The sequence below is a fragment of the Dromiciops gliroides genome, chromosome 2, assembly GCF_019393635.1.
Source record: "Dromiciops gliroides isolate mDroGli1 chromosome 2, mDroGli1.pri, whole genome shotgun sequence".
NCBI classification, from domain to species: Eukaryota; Metazoa; Chordata; class Mammalia; order Microbiotheria; family Microbiotheriidae; genus Dromiciops; species Dromiciops gliroides.
This window is the reverse complement of record NC_057862.1, coordinates 700,875,094-700,896,878: the sequence shown is the minus strand read 5'-3', so window position 1 is coordinate 700,896,878 and position 21,785 is coordinate 700,875,094. Positions and strand designations below refer to the sequence as shown.

Below are 21,785 nucleotides of genomic sequence, written 5' to 3'. Positions count from 1 at the left end.
CCAGGCTGAGTTGTTTAGATTTACTAAATAGGGAAGGAACGGCTGAAGTTTGAGCTGAGGAGGTCAAGGACTGAGACAATATGGAGGAAAGTGGTTCTGCAAATGGAAGGATGAGTAGCTGATCCTCCAGGATGGTGCCAGGCCCAGGAGGACAGTCATTGAAGAAGCATTTCTCACACACACATACACAAGTACAGATAGACCCATGGGAGCATGCACATAGACACACACGCACATACACACACCCCTCTCTTGGCCCCAGAGCCTGGGCTATTTCCTCATCCATGCCACAAAGGGGCCCCTCTGTACCTGTGCAGGTCCTGACTTCAGGTTCCCCAAGGAGAGTCATGGAGAGCTTAGGTTTGGCCCCTTTCTAGAGTTTCCCTTGGCTGCTTGGTGGCACAGTGGATAGAGTTCTGGCCCTGGAGTCAGGAAGACCTGAATTCAACAGATCCAGTCACTCTGGAGAGCAATTTGGAAATAGGCCCAAAGGGCTATAGAACTGTGCATACCCTTTGATCCAGCAATACCTCTGCTAGGTTTATTTCCCAAAGGCATCATCCCCCAAAAGAGAAAAAGACCTATTTGTATGAAAAAAATATTTATAGCAGCTCTTTTTGTGGTGGCTAAGAATTGGAAATTAAAGGAATGTCCCTCAATTGGGGAATGACTGAACAAGCTGTGGTATATGATGTTGTTGGGATATGATTGTGCTCTAAGAAAGAACAAGCAGGATGATTTCAGAACAGCCTGGAAAGACTTGTATGAACTGATGTATAGTGAAGAGAGCAGAATCAAGAGAACATTGTGCAAAGAGACAGAAATATTGTTGGATGAAGAACTGTGAATGACTTATCTATTCACTTTCCTTTTTTCTTTTGTTTTATTCAAATTTTCTTTTATGGAATGACTAATATGGTAATGCTTTACATAATTTCACATGTATAACCTATATCTAGTTGCTTATCACTTCAAGGATAAAATTTGGAACTCAAAACCTTAAATAAAAGTTTTTTTTTTAAAGACCTGAGTTCAAATCGAGCCTCAGACACTCATTATCTATGTTACCCTGGGCAAGTCACTTTACTTCTGTCTGTTTCAGTTTCTTCAACTGTAAAATTGGGATAATAATAGCACCTACTCCCCAGTGTTATTGTGAGGATCAAATAAGATAACATTTGTAATGTGCTTAGCATGGGGCCTGGCACATAGTGGGCACTTAGATGCTTACTCCTTCCCCTTCACTAAAGAGACTCAATGGACAAAGAAAGTCATGCTATTTATCTCCTCCCTTCCAAGACTTAAACAAGCAACAGTAACATAATTGCTCTTATACACACCCAGGAGGCTGAAGGTGAACAGAAACATTCAGAACACGAAACATTTTGCCAGACTGCCAAGGAGACACATATTCTCTGTCAAACTTGGGTTTGGATTGTCTTCCTGTTGTTGGTGATTCTCTTTAGGCAGGGGTGTGCTAGTAAATATTTAACAACAGGTTCTATGGAGAGGGAGAGAAATGTGCTCCTGACATACTTTTAAGTTAAATGTGTATTAACATTTTGTCCATCACTTTCTTAAATCTACAAAGAAAAACAAAACAAAACACAGCAATTCAGGCCCTGGTTTGTGGTTTGATAGTTTCTGAGGTATAAATGCTCACACTGAAAATTTAACAATCAGTTCTCTAAGCCCCAACAAGCATTTCCCTGGGGAGCCTCCCTTAGTGAAGCTAGTTCTCACTAAGGGACGAAGATGCTCCAGACCACTGAAACTCCAATGATCCTTGCCAGGCTGCTGAAAACCATTCTCAGGATTGCTATTTGGTTACCTGTGTTCAGAATTAAAACACATGCACATGTGTGCATACACACATGCACATACATATACACGCATGTGTGCATACATGCATGCAGTTTCCTTTGGAGGTTGATAGTATGTTCCATCAATAGTCCTTTGCAATTATCTTGGATCATTGTATTGTGGAGAATAGTTAAGTCTTTCCCAGTTCTTCATCAGACAGTATTGCTGTGTGTGTGTGTGTGTGTGTGTGTGTGTGTGTGTGTGTGAGTGGGTGCGGGTGCAACATATGCAGCAGACACTGCATTCCAACAGAGGCTAGAGCTGGAGCTCCAGGCTGGCAAGTCGTCCAGGTGCACACAGGTATTGAGTGAAGTGATGACTTGACAAGAATACTCAGTGTGAAAGCTGGACCAATGATACTGCCTTGCTTGGGGGCAGATGAGTCAAAAGAGGAAACCAAGTGAGAAAAGGAGAGAGGAGGAAGTGGAGTCATGTGGTGGTTCCCAGGTCCCTGCTGACTTGGGAAAGATGACAAAGGGGTAGTGAGAAAATGGAGGCATTGAGTGACAGAATCGAGGCTAAAGCACTGGCCCTGAATATCATTTCATTTTAAAAATTTAATAGAGAAAAATGTCAAGTGTTACACTTGAGTTTAAAAAGGTGAGTTTTGGCCCTCAGCTCTTCTCCCAAGTTGGTGCCAGGACCCATTTCTGCAGTCAAATCCCTGAAACAAGATGGTAAAAGTTGGAGTCAAGGGATTTGACTGAATTGGGCTCCTGGTAACCAGGGCTGGAGTCAACATTGTGCTCATCGATGACCCCTTTGTTGGCTTCAGTTACACAGTTTATATGTTTTTAATGATTCCACCCCTGGCAAGTTCAAAGGCACCGTCAGAGTTGAGAATGGAGAAGCCATTGCCACCTTTCGGGAGGGGGATCCCACTGGAGCCTAGTGTGTTGTTGTCTACTGGTCTCTTTACCACCATGGAAAAGTCTGGGACTCACTTGAAGGGTGGAGCCAACTGGGTCATTATCTCTGCCCCTTCTGCTGATGCCCCAGTGTTCAGGATGGGAGTGAACCATGAGAATAAGTATAATTCTCTTAAGATGGTCAGTAATGCCTCCTGCACCACCATTGCTTGTCCTCCTTAGACAAGGTCATTCAGAACAACTTGGGTATTGTGGAAGGATACCGCTTCTGAGAAGACAGTAGGTGGCCCCTGTGATGCTGCTCAGAACATCACCCCTGCTTCCGTAGGTGCTGCTGAAGCTACAGGCCAGGTTGTACCTGAGCTGAATGGGAAACTGACAGGCATGGCCTTCTGTGTTCCTACTCCCAGTGTATCTCTTGTGGGTCTGGCCTGTGGTGTGGAGAAACCTGCCAGATATGATGATGTCAAGAATGTGGTGAAGCAGGAATCAGAAGGACCCTGGAAGGGCATCTTGGGCTACACAGAAGACCAGGTTCTATCCTCTAACTTTAACAGCAAGCCCCTCTCTTCTACCTTGGATGCTGGTGCTGCTGTTGTCTTCAACTCATTCCTGGATATGACAAAAAGTGTGGTTACAGCAACTGTGTAGTAGACCTGGGCTCCGTGGCCTCCAGGGAGTAAAGTGGAAAGCCGCGGATCTTCCTCCCCAGGCCAAAAAGGAGCTCCTCTTTGGGAGTACACATCCCTAACCCACATCCTTACACTGGCGATTCCCTGCCCCACCCACATCCTTGTCCCAAAGCACTCCCATAGTAGAGGAGGGAAGGAAAGAGTCCTATCTTCTCAAGAAAGTCCTATACATCAGTGTGTGAACGTGTACACAGAATGAGAAAACGAGGACACTTTGGAAGTACAAGATGATGAGGAAGGGTGGCCACGTTGTATTTTGTCTGAAAAAGATTGGGGATCCTGGTGGGCTAGAAGTTCCATGTGAGTCAACAGGGTGATACAGCAGGGGAAAAACCAAGGAATCTTGGGTATGTTAATAGAATGCCACGGCCTCATTCCTCCAGGTCGCCATGGACCCTCCATACATGCACTTGGGGCCCGAGATCCGGCTTTGGAGGCCTCCTGCTGGCTCTGGAGTGGAGCAGGTGGGGGCGGACAGCTCCAGACCTGGCCGTTCTGGGGGCGGGCCCGACAGGGGGCGGGGCCTGGTTATCCTCCCAGAAGGGATTCGAGATGTGGGGGAAGAGAGCAGGGCCTGGCTGCTCACCCCACCATGGGAGTGTGAGAACTGGATCTGCTGTGGGTGGGGTCTGACTATTCCACAGGCCTGGGCGGGGCGTGGGGGGGCGGGGCCGACTGCCCTTCCCTTGGCCCCAGGTTGAAACAACAATCAGAACCTTACGTAGTCTCCCACTCAGCACCCCTGCACCCCACGAAGTTTGCAGAGCATTCAGTTACTCGGAGCCTCGCACTGGTAGGTGCTCATCTGACCGCTGCTACTTGTGCTCTGCTGGAGGAGGGCTTCCCTCCCCCTAGGACCATCAAGGGCCCGACCCTGCCCTGCTCCATGTCTGATCTGAGTGAGTATGGGAGATTGCCCCAGAGACACCATTGCTGTTGCCCCCAGCCTAGGCAGGCAGTATCGGCCTGAACTGGGTCAGAAGCTCCGGGTTCAGTTCTGCCACTTACTTGAGGAGAGGAGATAACCACAGGAAAGCACGTCTTAAAATGGGAAGCATCCAGTATCTAAGAACGCAGAAGCTGTCACGTCCAGAGTCTTACTCACTCTAGGGCTACCATATGTTATTCGACCTGCCTTATTCTTTTCTCTGGCAAGTAGTACGTACCTGTGGATGGATGCTACATTCTCTTTAGACCGGGGCTATCCCAGTGCCTAGAATGCCCTCCCTCCTAACCCCTGCCTCTTAGAACCCCTAATTCTCTTCAGGGCTTAGATCGGGGCCCCCCTCTTTTTAAAATGTTGAAAATTTTTTTTTCATATTTTATTTGTAAATTTTTCTCCAATTACATGTAAAGGTTTTTTTGAGTTCCAAATTTTTCTCCCACCCTCTCTTCCCTCCCCACTCCTGAAGCCAGCAAACGATCTGATATAGGTTATACATTACAATCATGTTAAACTTATTTTCACTTGACTGATGATTAAATGATGATATGGTACTTTGCTGGGCTAATGTGAAGAAAATTCTTTGTTATATATAAGATACTATATGAATGTTATCTATTACTGTTGTTGCAATTATCAACCTCGTGGGTTTATTGTAAAGAAATCTCTCTTTAAAGTACTATATAGGGGCAGCTAGGTGGCACAGTGGATAAAGCACCTGCCCTGGATTCAGGAGGACCTGAGTTCAAATTCAGCCTCAGACACTTGACACTTACTAGCTGTGTGACCCTGGGCAAGTCACTTAACCCCTATAGCCCCCCCCCTCCCAAAGTACTATATAAATGTAGTATACTCTAAAAAAAATATGATGAGCAGGATGCTCTCAGAAAAACCTGGAAAGGCATGAGTTGATGCAAAGTGAAATGTACTGTATACAAAATAACAGCAATATTGTAAGATGATATGCTGTGAATGACTTAGTTATTTTCAGCAATACAATGATACAAGACAACTCTGAAGGACTTATGAAAAATGCAATCCATCTACAGAGAACTCATGGTATCTGAATACAGATTGAAGCATATTTTTTTTTGTTCTTTTATCTGAAGTTTTGTTTTTGTCTTTTTTTTCACAACCTGGCTAATGTGGTAATGTTTTGCATGACATCACATGTATAACTTATATTGAATTGCTTGAGTTCTTAAGGGTGGAAGGGAGGAAAATAATTTGGAACACAAAGTTTTAAAAACTTGATGTTAAAATTTGTTTTTACATGTAATTTGGGAAAATAAAAATTCTAAATAAAACATTTAATAAACATATTTCCCCATTAGTCATATTGTAAGAGAAGAATCAGAACAAAAGGGAAAAACACAAAAAAGAATAAACAAGAACAATAACAAAATACCAACAAAAGTAAAAAATAGTATGCTTCAATCTGCATTCAGAATCCATAGTTCTTTTTCTAAATGTAGAGAGCATTTTCCACCATGAGTCTTTTGGCATCATCTTGGATCGTTTTATTGCTGAGAAGAGTTGAGTCTATCACAGTTGATAATCACAGAATGTTGATACTGTGTACAATGTTCTCTTGGTTCTGCTCATTTCACTCAGCATCAATTCATGCAAGTCTTTCCAGGTTTTTTGAAATCTACCTGCTTATCATTTCTTTTTTTATTTCTTTTTTCTTTTTTAATTTATTTTTTAGTGAGGCAGTTGGATTTAAGTGACTTGCCCAGGGTCACACAGCTAGTAAGTGTTAAGTGTCTGAGGCCAGATTTGAACTCAGGTACTCCTGACTCCAGGGCTGGTGCTCTATCTGCTGCGCCACCTAGTTGCCCCCTGCTTATCATTTCTTATAGCACAATAGTATTCCATTACATTTATATACCACAACTTGTTTAGCCATTCCTCAATCGATGGACATCCCCTCAATTTTCAACTTTTTGCTACCACAAAAAGCAGCTAAAAATATTTTTGTACATGTGGAACCTTTTCCTCTTTTTTTTATGATCTCTTTGGGATATAGACCTAGTAGTGGTATTGGTGGGTATACACAATTTTTCTTTTTGTTTGTTTTTTGTTAAGTGATTTATCCAGGGTCACACAGCTAGTAAAGTGTCAAGTGTCTGAGGCCAGATTTGAACACAGGTCCTCCTGAATCCAGGGCCAAGTGCTCTATCCACTGCGCCACCTAGCTGCCCCCTGGTATCCACAGTTTTATAGCCTTTTTGGGCATGGTTCCAAATTGCTCTCCAGAATGGTTGGATCAGTTCACAGCTCCACCAACAGTGCATTAGTGTTCCAATTTTCCCACATCTTTTCCAACATTTTTCATTTCCCTTTTTTGTCATATATTCTGAGGTAGTACCTCAGAATAGTTTTAATCTGCATTTCTCTACTCAGTAGTGATTGAGGACACTTTTTCATATGGCTGTAGATACCTTTAATTTCTTTATCCAAAAACTGCCTGTTTATACCCTTTGACTATTTCTCAATTGGGGAATGACTTGTATTCTTATATCTTTGATTCAGTTCTCTATATATTTTAGATATGAGGCTTTTATAAAAAAACACTGTCTTTAAAAATTGTTTCCCAGCTTTCCTTGTAATCTTGCTTGCATTGGTTTTGTTTGTGCAAATCCTTTTTAATTTAAAGTAGTCAAAATGATCTGTTTTGCATTTCATAATGTTCTGTATCTCATCTTTGGTCATAAATTCTTCCTCTCTCCATAGATCTGACAAGTAAACTATTCCTTCCTTTTCTAATTTGTCTATGGAGTCACCCTATATGTCCTTGTACCCATTTTGACTTCACTTTCACGTACAGTATAAGATGTTGGTCTATGCCTACTTTCTGCCATGCTATTTTCCAGATTTCCCAGCAGTTTTTGTTCAATAGTGAGTTCTTATCCTGGGGGCGACAGTCTTTGGGTTTGTCAAACAGGAGATTGCTATGTTCATTTACTGCTGTGTTTTGTGTGCCTAACCTATTCCACTGATCCACCACTCTATTTCTTAGCCAGTACCAAATAGTTTTGATGGTTGCTGTTTTATAGAATAGCTTTAGATCTGGTACAACTAGGTCACCTTCCTTTGCATTTTTTTCATTAATTCCCTTAATATTCTTGACCTTTTGTTCTTCCTGATGAATTTTGTTATTATTTTTTCTAGCTTTATGAAATAATTTTTGGTAGTTTGGTATGGCACTGAATAAGTAAATTAATTTAGGTAGAATTGTTATTTTTATTATATTAGCACAGCCTGCCCATGAGCAATTGATATTTTTCATTTATTTAGATCTGATTTTATTTGTGCGAAAAGTGTTTTGTAATTGTGTTCATAAAGTTCCTGGGTTTGCCTTGGCAGGTAGACTCCCAAATATTTTATATTGTCTACAGTTATTTTAAATGGAATTTCTCTTTCTTTCTCTTTCTGCTGTGCTTCATTGGTCATATATAGAAATGTTGATGACATATGTGGGTTTATTTTATATCCTGCAACTTTGCTAAAGTTGTTAATTATTTCAAGTAGTTTTTTAGTTGATTCTTTAGGATTCTCTAAGTATATCATTATATTATCTGCAAAGAGTGATATTTTTGTTTCTTCTTTGCCTGTTCTAATTCCTTCAATTTCTTTTTCTTCTCTTATTGCTAAGGCTAACATCTCTAGTACAATATTGAATAATAATGGTGATAATGGACATCCTTGTTTCATCTCTGATCTTATTGAAAATGCTTCTAATTTATCCCCATTACATACAATTCTTGCTGATGGTTTAAGATAGGTACTGCTTTTTATCTTAAAGAAAGCTCCACTTATTCCTATGATGTCTAGTGTTTTTTGGGTTTTTTTGGTGGGGCAAAGTAAGTGTCAAGTGTCTGAGGCCGGATTTGAACTCAGGTACTCCTGACTCCAGGGCTGGTGCTCTATCCACTGCACCACCTAGCTGCCCCTCTAGTGTTTTTAATAGGAATGGGTGCTATATTTTGTCAAAAGCTTTCTCTGTATCTATTGATGTAATCATATGATTTTGCTTAGTTTTGTTATTGATGTGGTCAATTATGTTGATAGTTTCCCTAATATTGAAGCAGCCCTGCCTGCATTCCTGATATAAATTCCACCTGGTCATAGTGTATTATCTGGGTGATAAATTGTAATCTTTTTGCTAATATTTGATATAGAATTTTTGTATCAATTTTCATTAGGGAGATTGGGCTATAATTTTTTTCTCTATTTTTGCTCTTCCTGGTTTATGTATCAGCATTATATTTGTCTCATCAAAGGAATTTGGTAGGATTCCTTCTTCACCTATTTTCCCAAATAATTTGTATACTATTGGAATTAATTGCTCTTTAAATGTTTGGTAGAATTCACTTTTTCCCCCTGGGGCAATGAGGGTTAAGTGACTCGCCCAGGGTCACACAGTAAGGTCAGTTGTCTGAGGCTGGATTTGAACTCAGGTCCTCCTGAATCCAGGGCCAGTGCTTTATCCATTGCACTACCTAGCTACTCCCTTAAAATTCACTTTTAAACCCATCTGATCCTGGAGATTTTTTCTTAGGAAGTTCATTCGTGGCTTGTTCAATTGCTTTTTCTAAAATGGGTTTATTTAAGGATTTTGTTTCCTCTTTTCTTAGTCTGAGCAGCTTATATTTTTGTGAATACTCATCCATTTCATTTAATTTGTCAAATTTATTGGCATATAGTTGGGCAAAATAGCTCCTACTTATTGCTTTAATTTCTTCTTTGTTGGTGGTGAGTTCACCCTTTTCATTTTTTGATGCTGGTAATTTGGTTTTCTTTTTTCTTTCTTTTAATCAAATTAACCAGAGGTTTATAGATTTTTTGTTTATAGAACCATGTGTTAATTCAATTATTGGGGGCGGGGCAGCTAGGTGGCACAGTGGATAGAGCACCAGCCCTGGATTCAGGAGGACCTGAGTTCAAATCTGGCCTCAGACACTTAACACTTACTAGCTGTGTGACCCTGGGCAAGTCACTTAACCCCAATTGCCTCACCAAAAAAACAAACAACAACAACAACAAAAATTATTGGGAGGGGGTAGGCTTGGTTTTCTTAAATTTGCTACTTATAAATTAATGACTATTACACCAGTTTGGGCCGTAAGCATTGTTAGAAACGCAGCTAACCACTCATAGTGTTGCACAGCTCTAGTGTTAGGAGCCCTAGTGTTGCAGTTAGCAAGTTGCTGCTCAAAGAATCCAGGCATGCAGCACTTGGCGGTGCTTTATTCATCTTTTTTTTTCTTTTTTTTTTTTTCATAGAAGTATTTTATTATTTTCCAGTTACACGTAGAGATTAGTTTCAAATTTTTCTCCCTCCCTGCTCTCCAATACAGCAAGCAATCTGATATAGGTTATATATGTACAATTACAATAACCATATTTCTGCATTAGTCATGCCGTGAAAGAAGAATCAGAGCAAAAGGGGAAAACCTCAAAAAAGAAAAACAAAAAAAGTAGAAATAGTATGGTTCAATCTGCATCTACATTCCACAGTTCTTTTTTTCTGGATTTGGAGAGCATTTTCCATTCTGAGTCCTTTGGAACTACCTTGGATCATTGCATTGCTGAGAAGAGTCAAGTCTATCACAGTTGATTAACACACAATGTTGTTGATACTGGGTACAGTGTTCTGGTTCTGCTGATCTCACTCAGCATCAGTTCATGTAAGTCCTTCCAGGTTTCTCTGAAATCTGCCTGCTCATCGTTTCTTACAGCACAATAGTATTCCATTACATTCATATACCACAACTTGTTCAGCCATGGGGGAAAATTGATGGGCATCTCCTCAATTTCCAATTCCTTGCCACCATAAAAAGAGCAGCTATAGGGGCAGCTAGGTGGTGCAGTGGATAGAGCATCGGCACTGGATTCAGGAGGACCTGAGTTCAAATCCGGCCTCAGACACTTGATACTTACTAGCTGTGTGACCCTGGGCAAGTCTCTTAATCCCAATTGCCTCACCAAAAGAAAAAAAAAAAGAAAAAAAAGAGCAGCTATAAATACTTTTGTATATGTGGGTTCTTTTCCCGTTTTTATGATCTTGGCCAGTTATTTTAAATGGAATTTCTCTTTCTTTCTGTTGTTGCTGGACTTTGTTGGTAATATATAGAAATGCTGATGATTTATGTGGGTTGATTTTGTATCCTGCAACTTTGCTAATGTTGTTAATAATTTCAAGTAGCTTTTTAGTGGATTCTCTAGGATTTTCTAAGTATAACATCATATCATCTGCAAAGAGTGATAGTTTTGTTTCCTCATTACCTATTCTGTTCCTTTAACTTTTTCTTCTCTTGTTCCTATAGCTAACATTTCTAGTACAGTATTAAATAATAGAGATGATAATGGGCATCCTTGCTTCACCCCTGATTGTATTGGGAAGGCTTCTAGCTTATCCCCATTACAGATTATGCTTGGTGATGGTTTTAGGTAAATAGTACTTACTATTTTAAGGTAAGCTCATTTTATTCCTATGTTCTCTAGTGTTTTTTTGTTTGTTTGTTTGTTTTTAGTGAGGCAATTGGGGTTAAGTGACTTGCCCAGGGTCACACAGCTAGTAAGTGTTAAGTGTCTGAGGCCGGATTTGAACTCAGGTACTCCTGGATCCAGGGCTGGTGTTTTATCCACTGCGCCACCTAGCTGCCCCCTCTCTAGTGTTTTTAATAGAAATGGGTTCTATATTTTGTCAAAAGCCTTTTCTGCATCTATTAAGATAATCATATAATTTCTCTTGGTTTTGTTTTTGATATGGTGATAGTTTTCCTGATATTGAACCAGCCGTGCTTTCCTGGTATAAATCCCACCTGGTCATAGTGTTTCCTCCTTGTGATATATTGCTGTAATCTTTTTGCTAGTATTTTATTTAAAATTTTTGCATCAATGTTCATTAGGGAGATTGGTCTATAATTTTCTTTCTCTGTTTTGGTTCTTCCTGGTTTGGGTATCAGCACCATATTTGTCTCATGAAAGTAATTTGGTAGGACTCCTTCACTTATTATTTCAAATAATTCATATAGTATTGGGATTAATTGTTCTTTAAATGTTTGGTAGAATTCGCATGTGAATCCATCTGTTCCTGAGGATTTTTTCTTTTTGGAGGGTTAAGTGACTTGCCCAGGGTCACACAGCTACTAAGTGTCAAGTGTCTGAGGTCAGATTTGAACTCAGGTCCTCCTGAATCCAGGGCCAGTGCTTTATCCACTGTGCCACCTAGCTGCTCCCTCAGTCCATTTTTGTCCTTTTTCTAAGCTAATGACTCTCCCTTACAGAGCTCTCCTTTCTTTTCCTCAGTTTTCTTCTCCCTTTCTTGTTTGGTTTATAATATCTTTATTGAGCTCTTCCTAGAGGTCTTTTTGTTCTCCAGACCAGCCTGTATCTATCTGAGGGAGACAGCCTGTATGTAGATAAAGATGGAGGCCCATGGAGGAAAGGCTTGGCTGGGAGAGGGGGGTGGTGCAGGAAGCTAGTGGGTCAAGATACTGAGGATAGAGCCAGGAAAGGGCCCTGATCCTGTGGTCTAGAAGACACAGAGGGAGCTCCTACTGTATGCCAAGCCCTGCGCACTGAGTCTGGGTCTCAGAGCAGGAGATGGAGGTGGCCATGAGGTGGAGAGAGGATGATGAGTCGGGGCAGGGAGAGGTATCAGGGGACTCCCCCTGCCTGGGCTGACTGGGCATCTCCTGAAAGAAGCTATGCCCTTTGTAGAGGAGAGGCGGTAGGTTTCTGTGGGCTCTGTCTCCCATCTGCTGGAGCCCTGTCTGAAATAGGAAGCTTTGATTTTGGGTGACTCAGCTTGCGGCTGTTAGGGAAGTCACACCTGGATCCAACACAATTATCTATTTTCTCTACCTATAATCCCATGACATCTGACATTTCCACTCCTGTGTGGCTGAGGAACCCTGGGTCTGCACCGGGGCCCGAAGGTGAGGCTAGGGAACTGTCTTTTCATAATAAATCATTCCCAAGGGACCAGGGACTTGGCTTGTCCCACCTCCTGCTCTCATATGCAGCTTCTAACCTTCTGGCATCTTGTGTGGAATTCGGGCTAATAGATGATTGTTACAAGGACATACCTGCAGCGACTGGGGTGAGGAGGCTCTCAGTCCCTTGCCAAGGTGGCCAAGTGCTGAGGGATCCAGGTGTGGGCTCCCAGGTAGGCTTTAGTGCCAAGGGAAAGCTTGCCTGGAAGTCGTGTGCAAGCTTGGCCAGAGGCGGCAAACATGGGGCCCTCCCACATCATTGGGAAATAATGAAATAAACAGAGCTACATGAGAACATAGATAGTGTTCTTAATTTGTGGGTTCTCAAGGCAGGATGTGGCTGTAAGGAGCCTTCCTTGTCTCTGTTGGAGTTTGGCAGGGACTTGCCCAGGGTCACTCAGCCACCAAGTGAGGGGCAAGGTCCAGGGATCAGAAGCCACAAAGGGGTCCCCTCACCCTTTGGGAGGGATATGGGGAGGGTCTCCATACAGAGACTCTTCCCTGAGCTCCTGGGGGCTTCTTCACTGCTGGTCTTCTCTGTGATTTCAGGTACCTTCTAACAGGAAGGATGGACTTGGGGAAGGGCAAACTCCTGAGAACCGGCCTCAACGCCCTCTACCAGGCGATCCATCCTGTCCATGGCATCGCCTGGACTGACGGGAAGCAGGTCGTCCTGACAGCACTGCAGCTGCAGAACAAGGAGCCCAGGTTTGGGGACTCGAGGATCATCGGGCAGTTTGAGCACGTGCATGGGCTGTCCTGGGGCCCCCCGGGGTCAGGGGGCAGCCCTACACTTCTGGCGGTGCAGCACAAGAAGCACGTCACCGTGTGGCAGCTGTGCTCAAGTTCCTCAGAGAGAAGCAAGCTGCTGGTGTCCCAGACGTGCGAGATTGGGGAGCCCTTCCCTGTGCTCCCCCAGGGCTGTGTGTGGCACCCCAAGAAGGCTATCCTGACCGTGCTCACCAGTCGGGACGTCTCTGTCCTCCACTCCGTCCACTGTGACAGCTCCAGGGTCAAGGCCGACCTGGTCAAGGTCCAGGGCTTTGTACACTGTGCGGGCTGGACCCGTGATGGCCACAGGCTGGTGGTGGCCGTGGGCAGTGCCCTACACTCTTTCGCGTGGGATGACTCCCAGAAGACGCTGCACGCGTGCTCTTTCTGCCCTGTGTTGGACATAGGCAGTCGCATCTGCTCAGTGCTGGCCACTGTGGACATGCAGATCGTGGTGGCCACCGAGCTCCCACTAGACAAGATCTGTCGCCCCAACTCGATGGAGGCCTTGGAGATGTTAGCCGCGGAAGAGATGCAGCCCTCCCCCTCGTCCCTGACAGGCGGTGCAGAGCTGCCCTTTGTGAACACCGGGAAAGCGTCCCCCGACTCGGCACTACCCTGCTCGTCTGCTTCCCTCTCTTCGTCCTCCCTGGACCCCTTGGATCTCCCTCAGGTGCTCCCTGGGAACTATCGATCTGATTCCAGCCCCCTCTTCTGCCTCAGCGAGAAGGACTGCTTGTCTGGGCCTGGCCAGGACTCCTCCCATTTGGTCCTGGTGACCTTCGATAGCATGGCCACCATCACCCGGAAGGTGGGCGTCCCTGGCATCCTGGTGCCGGACCTGCTGGCGTTTGACCCCACGTCACAAGTGGTGGCTGTTGCCTCCAACACGTGCCACATCCTTCTCATTTATTCCCTGAGCCCCACCTTGGCACCGGATGTCCAGTGCATCCGCCTGGAGACCTGTGAGAGGCCCAAGGGCATTTGTTTTCTGACGGACAAACTCCTCCTGATTTTGGTTGGGAAGCAGAAGTTCTCAGATCCCACTTTCCTTCCCTCCTCCAAGTCTGACAGGTACACCATTCGCTTGGCAGTCCGGGAAGTCAGCTTTGAGGAAGAGCCCTCCTTGCAGTCTGCCCGGAGCCATCGAGATTTCTGCAATGTTGGCATGATGCTGGGCACGGGCAGCAAGAGGAAGCCCGGGGAGAGCCATCACCCCATCTCCTGCCCCCAGAGGAGGGAGCTCCTCCTCCCTGGGAACCTTGCCATCCAGTCTCTAGCCAGCAGGAAGACCCTGATTGAAGAAATCACTGTGGCTTCCCCGGTGCCGAGCCCCAGGCCCGACCCCCCACAGCTGAGCAAGCCCTCACCCACTCCCAACGCTGCTGCTGCCTCTGTGGAGGAGACGGAGGCCGTGTCTAGCCCCCCATCCCCTAATGCCCAGCCAAGCTCGCCCAGGACCCCATGCCGTCTGATCCATGAGCCCCTGAACCTTGCCCAGGGCGGAGTCTCCTGGAATGAAAAGGAAGAAAGTCAGCTGTGGGGGACCCTGGAGAGCTTGTCGGGGAGCTTCACGGCCCTCCACCAGCGCCTCTCAGAGCTCCTAGACCTTCTGCATGGGAGGAAGCAGTCACCGCCCCCCACCACCTACCCGCCTACTCAAGATCCGTCTTTTCTTCTCATCAAGTACCAGGTAGCTGGGGGTGGGGTGGGGGCGGCTTCATTGTCCCTGATCCCTGCCCTCCAAACAGATAAAAGCGTGGGTGTGCCAGGGGTAGGATCTCTGCTGAAGGTTCCCACTAGCTGTGAAACCCTGGGCTTGGTCACCACTGTTTGGGACGTTTTCCTGATTAATTCCTTTATGCTTTGGATGGGTTCTGCTTTGGTCTTTGAATCCCTGAGAGCTCTCATGGGGGTGGGGGTGGTGAGGAGGGGATGAATCCCCAAGAACTTTCATGGAGTGGGGGGCGGGGCAAGCAGTGGCTGGGCAGGAGCCTGTGGAGAAGGTGGGGGCACTTCATGCTCTAACCAGGAAAGGAAGACATTCTTTCAAGTAAATTTCTTTGAAACTATTTGGTGTTGTTTCCATCTGCTTAAATATTTTAAAGTTAATTTTTTTTAAATCCTCCTTTCTTCTCTTTATCATCTTCATCTCAGTGCTGCTTGTGGGTGCTCAGGTTCTTCATGAGGTTGAGGGGGGTCTGGCCTGGGCCGCTTCTCACCCAGGCCCTGGCACCAGGCTCTGGGGTAACAGATTTTGTCCTTGGGCTCCAAGAAGCCATCCCCAACAGGGCCCACGGAGGACAAGAGAGCAGTCCTTCTCTGTGATGGCAAGTTGCGCCTCCAGATGGTTCAGCAGATGTTTGGCCTCTCTCTGGTGGAGATGCAGCACGGTGAGTCTGCCTGGGGCCGGGCAGGGCTGGCAAAGGCTGGGGAGGCTCTGTGTCTGGGCACAGGGGTCGGGAAGACTTCCAGTCAATCACCCAGCAAAAGTATGAAGCCCTTGGTGTGTGCGGGGCATTTTGAGATAGGAGGTTTAAGAATGGAGCCGTCCCTGCTGGGATAACCTTACCTGACAAGAATTATGCATAAAGTTCCTAAGCTCTCGACATAAGGCAGTTGGTTAGATACACCTACATACAGGTTGTTGTACGTCAGACACAGCCTTTGAGAGGGATGGAGAGAAGGGTACAGACATGAGAGATGTTGTGGAGGAGGGCAAGGTAATTACTGAATGTGCAGGGTAAGAAAAAGGAGGGATAATGCTGGAGTTCAGAACCTGCCAGAGGAAGGGCAGTGCCCAGACAGAAAGAGGCAAGTTTGGACCATGGAAGCACAGATTAGAAATGAACAGGAGGGGCAGCTAGGTGGCTCAGTGGATAGAGCATTGGCCCTGGATTCAGGAGTACCTGAGTTCAAATCCGGCCTCAGACACTTGACACTTACTAGCTGTGTGACCCTGGGCAAGTCACTTAACCCCAACTGCCTCACCAAAAAAAAAAAAGAAAGAAATGAACAGGAGCCCAAACCTAATCTTAAAGAAGGAGTAGGTTAAAGAACAAGTCATTGGAACAATCATCAGTGTCATTGAAGAGAATGACAATAAGGAGACAACGTACCAAAGCCTGTGGAAGGCAGCAAAAGCACTGATCAGGGAAATAGTTGTATCTCTAAATGCTTACATCAGTAAAATAGAGAAATAGCAGACTGACGAGTTGGGTATGCTAGAGGCTAGGGAAAGAACAAACTAAGAATCCTCAATTAAACACCTAATTAGAAGTCCTAAAAATTAAAGGTGAGATTAATAAAGTTGAATGTAAGAAAACCATTGAATTAATACATAAAACTACTTATTTAATGCCATCCCAATTAAATTACCAAAAAATTATTGTATTGAGCTAGAAAAAATAATAAAGCTAATTTGGAAGAACAAAAAGTCAAGAATATCAAGGGAACAAATAAAAAATATATAAAAGGGGGGCGGCTAGGTGGCAGAGTGGATAAAGCACCGGCCCTGGATTCAGGAGTACCTGAGTTCAAATCCGGCCTCAGACACTTGACACTTACTAGCTGTGTGACCCTGGGCAAGTCACTTAACCCCCATTGCCCCGCAAAAAAAAAAAAATATATATATATATATATATAAAAGAAGGAAGGTTAGCAATGTGAGATCTTAAAGTATAATATAAGACAGTAATTATCAAAACTATCTGGTACTGGCCAAGAAATAGAAAGGCAAATCAGTGGAACAGAGTAAATGTACAACACCCAGAAGCAAATGATTATAGTAACCTTGTGTTTGATAAATAGAAGCATTTAAGCTTTGGGAATAAGAATTCACTATTGGGTTAAAAAAAAACAACTTTGGGGCAGCTAGATGGCGCAGTGGATAGAGCACCTGCCCTGGATTCAGGAGGACCTGAGTTCAAATCTGGCCTCAGACATTTAACACTTACTAGCTGTGTGACCCTGGGCAAGTCACTTAACCCCAATTGCCTCACCAAAAAAAAAAAAAACAAAACCAAAACCCCCAAAACAACATTTTGGTAAACTGGAAAGCAGTCTGGCAGAAATTGGGTGTAGACCAATATCTTCCACCATTTACCAGAAAAGGTCAAAATGGATACATGCCCTAGATATAAAGGGAGAGATCATAAATAAAGTAGAACATGGAACATATTACCCATCAGACTCACGGACAGGACAAAAAATTATGGACACACTAGAGACATAGAGAATCGTAAGATGCAAGATAGATAATTTTGATTAAATTAAAACATTTTTGTACAAGTAAAATCAATGTAGCCAAGATTAGAAAGAAAGCAGAAAACTGGGGTAGGGGGGATTTCATAGAGAGTTTCTCGGATAAATGTCTCATATCTCAAATATATAGAGAACTTTGTTAAATTTATAAGAATATGAATCATTGCTCAATTGATAAATGGTCAAAGGATATGAACAGTTTTTCAGTGAAGAAATCAAAGCTATATATAGTCACATAAAATGCTCAATCATTATTGATTAGAGAAATGCAGATTAAAATGACTGAGATACTATCACACCAATCAGATTGGGTATAAAGAGAAAACGACAAATCTCGGAGGGAATTGAAAAAAATTGGGACATTAATACACTGTTGATGTAACTGTGAAGTGATCCAGTCTTTTGGAGAACAACCTGGAATTGTGCCCAAAGAGAGAAATAGCACTACTAGGTCTGTTTCCCAAGGTGATTGTGTAAAAAGGAAAAGAACCCAGGTGTTCTAAAATAAGTTATAGCAGCTCTCTTTGTGGGGGCAAAGAACTAGAAATTGAGAGGATGCCCATCCATTGGGGAAGGGCTGAACAAGTTGTGGCATGGGATTATGAGGGAATGCTGCTGTGCTGTCTGATGAGCTGATTGATTTTAGAAAAACATGGAAAGACTTGTATAAAATAATGAAAAGTGATCAGAGCCAAGAGAACGTTGTGTACACAGTAACAGCTGAACTATCCTGAGTATGATCAGTATCCAAACCAACTACCAAGGACCCATGACGGAAGACGCTATCTGCATCCATTGAAAGAACTGTCAGATAGGAGTATGAATACAATGATTCTCTGTGTCAAATGGTGCGGGCTGGGGAGGGAGGGAGGGAGATAGTTTGGAACTTAAAATTGGGAAAAAAGAATGTAAACATTTTTAAAAGAAATAAGCACATTTGGAGGAGGGAGACATTTGTTCAGGGCATATTGTGTGTGAGGTGGCGCTGAGGCGTCCCCTCTGAAATGTCCAGTAGACACTTGGTGATAGGGGATGGAAGCTCGGGGGAGAAATACTGAGGCATCACCTTCAGAGAACTGATGAGATCACCAAGTGAGGGTAGAGGAAGAAGACAAGGGGGGGCCTAGGACAGAAGCTGAAGGACACCTGAGGTGAGAAGGTGTGGTCTGGAGGAGGATCCAGCCAAGGAGACAGAGGAGGAGGAGGAGGGGTCGAGGAGGGAGGAGGGGGGCCATCAGAGAGAAGAGAGGATGTGGGAGGAGAGAGGTCAGGGAGCACGGGGATTCAGAGGAGGCCACTGGAGCTGGTCACTGTGGAGACACCACTGGTGTGGATAGAGGGCAGAGGAGGCACAGGGAGATAGCAGGGATGGGAGAGGAGGGTCATCTCCAGATGGAGGACACCTGGGTGTGTCTGTGGGCAGGAGGGGAGGAGAGAGGGAAGATAAGGGGGGGATGGCCGAGGGGCGACCCGCCGGAGGAGGTGGGATGGCAGGGGATCTCTCGGTCAGGAGGGAGCCTCCCTCGTCCTGGCAAACAGAGATGGGGAGGAAACACACTTAGCTGTGGCAACATCTTTTTCAAGGAGTTTGTCCGAGAAAGGGAAGAGATATTGGATGATAGCTCAAAGAGATGGCAGGGTCTTGGGAAGGATCTTTCAAGAGACCAGAGGGAGTATTTGATCTGGACAGGGCAGCGGGGCCGTGGTGACTGTTTGCTGGAGAAGACGGCGAGGATGTCTGATCATTCATGTGAACCAGCCTGATTCAGGCCCTTCTTCCTCATAGTCCTAGACCCTCTAGCTGGGGAAGCTGGGTGGCCCTGAAGTTGGGAGCACCTGAGTTCAAACCTCACCTCAGTGACTGGGTGACCTTGGGCAAGCCACCTAACCCGATTGCCTCAAACATCCAGACCATCTCCAGGCGTCCTGATGGATGGCTCTGAAGCAGAGAGTGAGGCTGGGGACCCTGCACAGCCTCCTGATGTCACGGTCCTCCTTGGGGACAGACCTCCAGCTGAAGGCCCTTGACCTTTCAGCCTGTAAGGGGCAGGGGTTTGGGCTTCCTTCTGCAGGGCCCCACTTGGCACCATAAGCCATCGACACCTGGGCTCTGCCCTTCCCTCTCCACTGTGCCCCCGGGCTACCCAAGGCCCTCTCCAGAGCAAGGTGCCAGAGTGAGGGGCAGGCAGGGCCCTGGGCAGAGTTGTGACCCCGCTCTCTTGGAATTCCAGGCTCTCTCTGGATCGTCCTTTCTGCCGACAGCGAAGGCTTCGTCCCTCTCACGTTCTCCGCCTCCCAGGAGATCACTGTCCGAGATGGCAGCCGTAGTGGGCTGGGCTCCCCAACCCAGTGAGTCAGCGTCCTCCCGCTGGGGGGGGGGGGGCGTTTGTACCTGAGAAGTACCCAGAGCTCTGTGCGGCTCTTTTGCAGTGTTGGGTGCCTGGAGCTCTCGGGGACAGATGAGCTCGAAAGGTGCCGGGGCGTCACTTTATAGAAAGACAGGAAGAATAAAGTCTGGTGATGCTCCCACTGAGGAGTCTCTCCTTCCATGGCTGCCACCTGAGAGTCCTACTGGCCCCTGACAGCTCAGGGAGCTCTGGGTTGGGCTGGGCTGGGCTGGGAGCCAAGGAGGCCTGAGCTCAAATCCGGCCTCCTAGGGGAGTCATGTCACCAGCCCTTGCCTCAGTTTCCTCACCTGTAAGATGAGGATCATAGTAGTAGCCCCCTCCCAGGGTGGTTGTCTAGGCATTGTGGTAACAAGTGAAAGCTTGTCGGTTAGGATAACTGAAGGACCTGTGCTCTTGTATCCAGTTTTAAATCTCACAGCATGTACATCCCCCAAGGGGCCACCACACCCCAAAATGTACCAGGCACTGCTCCTGACCCTGGGAAGGTGAAAACAAAAAACCACAGTCTGCCCTCAGGGCCCTTGCAGTCTGTGGGGACTCTGCGGGTGGAGAATGGAGTTCTGGGGGGTGGGGGGACCCCGAGCCGGGTCCTGAGAGGCAGAAGGGAGAGGGGAGCACAATCCAGGTAGAAGGGGCAGCCTAGGCAAAGGCCCAGGGTGGGAAGGGGGAGGGTCTTGTTCCTGGTCACTGTCTGGAAGACGCTGAGGGGAGGGGCGAGGCTTGGAGAACCTCTAATGGCAAACAGCATTTTGTGTTTGCTCCTGGAGATGGGGGGTGGGGAGCCTTAGGAAGGCCCTTTGGGGGTCAAATGGAGGATGCACTGTGGTGGGGACTCCAGCAGCTACTAGCCTAGTCCAGGGGTGAGGTGACGGGTGCCCGCACCAGTTGGGGGCAGGGTCAGAGCAGAGAAGGGGGCACGACCAAGAGATGCTGTCCCAGTGAAAGGATCAGGCCTTGGGGAGCTCCCTTTGCAGCTACATTGGTCCAAACCCCATTCTTCCTCCTCATCAGAATTGGTGAGAAGCTCTGGGGAGTCTGAGAAACATATCCTCAAACCAGGCTCACTGGGAAACAACCCTAGTCAGCCCACAAACATTTATTAATCACCTACTGTGTGCCAGGCATGGATTAAGAGCTGGGGGTACAAGAACAGGCAAAAACAGGCCTTGCCTTCAAGGAGCTTAGGGTCGAATGGGGGAGAGAACAGGGAAATGACGGTGTACAAACAAGATCCGTACAGGACAACGTGCAGCTCATCTCAGAGGGCAGGCACTGGCATTCAGGGAATCAGGAAAGGAGGAGGTGAACCCGGTAACAGAGAGCTTTAACATGGCAAGCCTTGTTCTGAGAGCAGTTTGGGACCATGCCCAGAGGACTGTGGGGCTGGGCATGCCCTTTGACCCAGCAATACCACTGCTGGGTCTGTATCCCAAAGAGATCAGAGAAGAGGGAAAAGGTCCCACGTGCACAAAAATATTTCTAGCAGCTCTTTGTGGTGGTAAAGAATTGGAAATTGAGGGGATGCCCATCCATTGGGGAATGGCTGAACAAGAAGTCGTCTATGAATGTCATGGAATATTATGGTGCTGTAAGAAATGATGAAACCTGGAAATATTTAAGTGGACTGATGCAGAGTGAAGTAAGCAGAACCAGGACATTGTACACCGTAACAGCAATGTTGTGTGATGATCAACTGTGATAGGCTTGGCTCTTCTCAGCAGTGCAGTGATGCAGGGCAATTCCAAAGGACTCATGGTGGAAAATGCTCCCCACATCCAGAAAAAGAACTATGGAGTCTGAATGCAGACCAAAGCTCACTAGTTTCACTTTTGTTGTTTTGTTGTTGTTTCTTCTTTCTTGTGTGGTTTTTTTCCCTTTTCTGATTCTTCTCTCACAACATGGCTAATGTGGAAATATGGTTAACAGAATTGTAATGTACAACCCATATCAAATTGCTGGCTGACTGCAGG

General features: G+C 45.6%; 1 protein-coding gene and 1 pseudogene across 1 annotated transcript in view; both read left to right on the top strand.

Moving 5' to 3' along the window:
- LOC122741833 (WD repeat and coiled coil containing) overlaps positions 1-21,326 on the top strand; it is a 32,284-nt gene extending 10,958 nt beyond the window's left edge. Inside the window, exons 2-4 of the mRNA XM_043985651.1 lie at positions 12,923-14,837; positions 15,420-15,537; positions 19,639-21,326. Coding sequence (XP_043841586.1) covers positions 12,942-14,837; positions 15,420-15,537; positions 19,639-19,760 — 2,136 coding nt within the window. The 5' untranslated portion in view covers positions 12,923-12,941 and the 3' untranslated portion in view covers positions 19,761-21,326. The remainder of the gene's footprint in view (positions 1-12,922; positions 14,838-15,419; positions 15,538-19,638) is intronic.
- LOC122739685 lies at positions 2,706-3,415 on the top strand (annotated as a pseudogene).
- Positions 21,327-21,785: the final 459 nt, after the last annotated feature.